At 43.4% G+C, this 4,607-nt stretch overlaps 1 protein-coding gene across 1 annotated transcript; it reads left to right on the top strand.

The window, feature by feature from the left end:
• Positions 1-3,075: 3,075 nt before the first annotated feature.
• Positions 3,076-3,447, top strand: LOC138906431 (uncharacterized). Its single transcript, XM_070195204.1, has one exon. The coding sequence runs from the start codon at positions 3,076-3,078 to the stop codon at positions 3,445-3,447; it is 372 nt and encodes a 123-aa protein (XP_070051305.1).
• Positions 3,448-4,607: the final 1,160 nt, after the last annotated feature.

Genomic DNA, 4,607 nt, shown 5'->3' with positions numbered 1-4,607 from the left:
AAATGACATACCTGTTTGAGATATGTCGGATTGTATATGAATTAGGTATTTCTCTCTATTTGTTTACCCCAAAAATGGATAGAATTAAATTTATACGTAGTTCTAAGGATATGTGATATAACTCAACACAAATCGTACGGATAAATAAGAATATCTAATATTTGACTGTGAGGATGAAAGATATGAAGCTAGAAAAGATATATCTTCAATATGAAATGTGTGATATCTTAGTTACCAAGTATGCCAAAAAAACTTGTCTTTACAGAAATAATAACCATACCCTTTATAGTGGAGGGATTCTACTTTAGATATAATTAAATATACATAGTGGAGACCTATGATAAATCAGCTTTTCCATAATTCGTGCCAAGATTCTCTCCTCTAGTGGGATTGCAATGGCTCTTGTTTATAAGCTTGATCTTGACTCGAGCTCTCGATCTTGACCTGAGCTCTCGATCTTAACTTCGAGCTCTTGATCTTGACTCGAGCTCGATTCTGGCCCGGATCCTTGAATTGATTCGGGGGTCAGTGTTGGTTGGTCTCTACCTATTAAGCTCGATAACTTCACTTTGCATCATAGTTCGATTTGGACTCGAGCTCTATAATGATATCGAGCTGGACATTGATCGGTCCTTAGGGATCGAAGCTTGGTGACCTGACTCCGGATCTCAACCTGATTATGAAGATGCTACTCTGACCCAATGCATTACCATCTCGACCAGTTCGTATGAAAGGCTAACCGGTTTTTACCGTATACAGATAGTCCCCTCGTTTCTTGAGAATGATGTAGCGAGAAACGACATGATTTAACGATGGCTCGATCAAATATTTACTGACGCGTGCATCGAATTCGATCGTGACGTACATGATAGCTGTCCCATCAGTTCAGTTTTCCGAGGCATTTAATGCGTGTCAGACGGTGATCGACCATTACCGATATTGGACCGCCACTGCTAAGCCTATAAATATCCCCTTCTTTCACCATTAATCACTTTTACATCTTCTAATCTCAAATTTTCCTAAGCATTTTCTCATAACTTCCGAATTAAGTGCGAATTTTACCTTATGTGGTTTTTACCGCAAAATCTTTCTCTGAAACACCACATCTTCTTTATTTCTTTCTTCTAAATTCAAAAATATGGTGAAAACTTCAAAAGTCGTCTCTCGAAAAGAAGAGGCTTCTTCTTCACATCCTGCCGCCGATAAAACACCGGTGGAGCCACATCCTAAGGAGTTTGTTCCCGGAGCATGCCTTCTCACCTCCGATTTTAAGGTTGATAAGGACTCGTTGGTTCCCGGTCGGTGTGAGCCGGTATCGAGTTATTTGTGCTTGATAACCAAAAAGCAACTTGCTCAGTTGAAGACAAATTGCAACTGGGATAACAAAGAAATGGTAATTCCGGCTTCCGATGAAGATATCACCACCCACGTGGAAGGGTTCCTTAGTGTGTATACTTACCTTTTTACGTTAGGTCCTCTCGACCCGGTTATCATCGACTTTCATCGTAAATACCGAATAACTCTTGGTCAGATTCATCCTTTCTTTTGGCAGATCGTTATCCTCATCTATTTCATTGCAAACAAGATCGAGGGGATGCCTTTCACCCTCGATCATCTTATTAGATTGTATAGTCCCTGCCTCTTTCCGGGTGGATTAATAAAACTTCAACGCCGAACTACCAAGGTACTGTTCTCGAGCATAGACGAGGACAAGGATCGAGGTTGGATGTGCAGGTTCGTTCGAGTGAGGACTTCGGACCTGATCCCAGCCGAAAAGATGCCATTCCCCGAAGAATGGAATATGAAGCGTAAGTGTGATTCTGCTACTTATTCCCTATCGTCTTGTCTCTTTGTTTCTTTCTTACTGATATCTCTTTTGTAATGCAACGGTTCCTTGGATGTCTGGTTCCATTCCCAATCTTAAGAGTTGGGTATGGGCCCTGGCTTCGACCTCTACATACGCCGAACGTTCGTGGCGTGATTTGGCAAAGGGCCAATGGGAGGCCAAAAATCATGGTAAGCCTATTTCTCATGTTTTGAGAGTTAGAACGAAATATTTTCCACATATTCAACCGATATTCTTGTGTGTAGGCCTGGGCAGAGATGCGGTTTTAAGGTTCCTGCCCGGTGAGGAAGAAGCCTCGGACCCGGTTTCTAAACCGGTAGAGGGAAATAAGAGGAAAAAGGCCTCTACTTCCAAAAATCCAAAAACGAAGGCAAGGTCGGCTCGTAAGTCGAGGAAAAATACCATCTCTTTGACCTTAGAATTAGTTCAGCATCTAAGGGATGAATATGAGGAAAAGGAAGACGACGGGTCCGCACTGGTGGCCCGATCGAAGAAGACCACCGATGCTCCACAGGCAGCTGGATCGATGGTGGTTCAGGCTCCGCCTCGAACTGAGGATATATTGGAGAAAGATTCGGGCAGAGTCCCCAAGTTGTTGGAGATCAAGGATGCTTCCCATCGAAGCCACCAGATGGGGAATACGTCTGAAGGGGCTCTCCTTGAATCTCTTCGAACTGAAGAGAATGCCCTAAGTGACTCACTTGGGGCAGTAGCAATCGAAGACTCGCCCACCTTCCCTGCTTTTTCCGAAGGGGCGATTTGGGAAGCCCAAGCTTTGGGGGCCATCGAACTAGACGGGCCTCATGAAGGAGAGGATCCTTTTTGTGATATGTTTACCGCGGTACTAGTGATGCATCAGATCGTTTTCACGGAGTGCAGCAGGCTTTGAATCAGGTAAGCCTTGAATTATTATGTTGGTATTATCTCTTATGTCTATTTTTCTTTTATTACTTTATTTCTTCTTTCTTCGTAGGCCGTGGTAGCTCATCGAGAAGCATGTTCTCGATCCCGAGCTGAGTTGCGTCGATACGAGGCCGATCTTCAACGGTCCACGAAGGAGAGGAAGGACCTTAAACTCCTCTTAGGGCAAAGGGGAAAAGAAATCAAGGACCTTCGAGTTGAGTTGGCCAAATCTCACCAAGATCAAACCGATCTGTCCGAGTAGGTAATGACACTATTAAGAGCCTATAATGACACTATTAAGAGCCTATGGATTCGATACTAGAACGATGGCTAATCTTTTGGTCTCGCAATTGCAGCAGATTCTTGAGATGATCGGGAAGCTCCGTAAAGAGGTCGATGTGATAAAGGCGGAGTCCTTGAAATGCAAAGGAAATATGGACCGCTTTTCCGCTGAAAAAGAGGTTGCTCGAGCCCAATTATCATTGGTAGAAAATCAACTTCAAAGTCTGAAGGAAAAAAATTCAGTTCAAGCAAGGAAAACAGAGGAGCTCGAGGCTCAGTTGGCTTCTGAACTTGCCAATGCTAAAAGGACAAAGGCCGATGCAGACGCATTTGTGGCTGTTTATCGGGCCAATGCTGAGGCCGCTCAGTCGCATACGAGAGAAGTAGCTGAGACCGCTCGAACTCGAGCACATTGAATAGCCGAATTTGCCAAATGCCAACCTCGGAGGGAGACCCTCGAGGAGATCCATGCTCGAGGCTTCGATCTTACTGAAGAGATAATAAAGGCAAAAGAGCTTAAAGCCGATGCTGGGGCCTTGACTTCCGATGATGATGAATACGATGACGATGATGATGGCGGTGATAAGAACAAGAGCGGGTCTTAGAGTGGGGAGGAGCCCGATGGAGAAGAGACTGCCCCCGTAGATAACCAAGAAACTTAGCCCTTAGTTTCCATTTTGGATGTTGTAAATAATCTTGTAAACAATCTTGTATGTATATATAAATATCTTTTCTTTTCCCGACTTGCCTTTATTTTCTTTCTTATGAAGATTTTGTTTCATTTACGCCTTATGAAGGTTTTCGTAAGGCTTTAGGCAATTTAGTCGAGTGAGTGATTCGAACTTGAAGTAAGGTAGCCCGTAAGCTTAATGGTTGAGTGAGCGCTTTGCTTCGAACTCAAAATAAGAGTAGCCCATAGGCTTAATAGTCGAGTGAGTGATTCGAACTCGAAGTAATGTAACCTGTAGGCTTAATAGTCAAGTGAGTGATTCGAACTCGAAGTAGTGTAGCCCGTAGGCTTAATAGTCAAGTGAGTGATTTGAACTCAAAGTAATATAGCCCGTAGGCTTAATAGTCGAGTGAGTGATTTCAAACTCGAAGTACTGTAGCCCGTAGGCTTAATAGTCGAGTGAGTGATTTCGAACTCGAAGTAATGTAGCCCGTAGGCTTAATAGTCAAGTGAGTGATTCAAACTCGAAGTAGTGTACCCCGTAGGTTTAATAGTCGAGTGAGTGATTCGAACTCGAAGTAATATAGCCCGTAGGCTTAATAGTCGAGTGAGTGATTTCGAACTCAAAGTACTGTAGCCCGTAGGCTTAATAGTCGAGTGAGTGATTTCGAACTCGAAGTAATGTAGCCTGTAGGCTTAATAGTCAAGTGAGTGATTCGAACTCGAAGTAGTGTAGCCCGTAGGCTTAATAGTCGAGTGAGTGATTACAAACTCGAAGTAATGTAGCCCGTACGCTTAATAGTTGAGTGAGTGATTCGAACTCGAAGTAGTGTAGCCCGTAGGCTTAATAGTCGAGTGAGTGATTCAAACTCGAAGTAATATAGCCCGTAGGCTTAATAGTCAAGT

Source organism: Nicotiana tomentosiformis, chromosome 1, assembly GCF_000390325.3.
Source record: "Nicotiana tomentosiformis chromosome 1, ASM39032v3, whole genome shotgun sequence".
NCBI lineage: Eukaryota > Viridiplantae > Streptophyta > Magnoliopsida > Solanales > Solanaceae > Nicotiana > Nicotiana tomentosiformis.
This window is presented reverse-complemented; position numbering and strand designations above follow the sequence as displayed.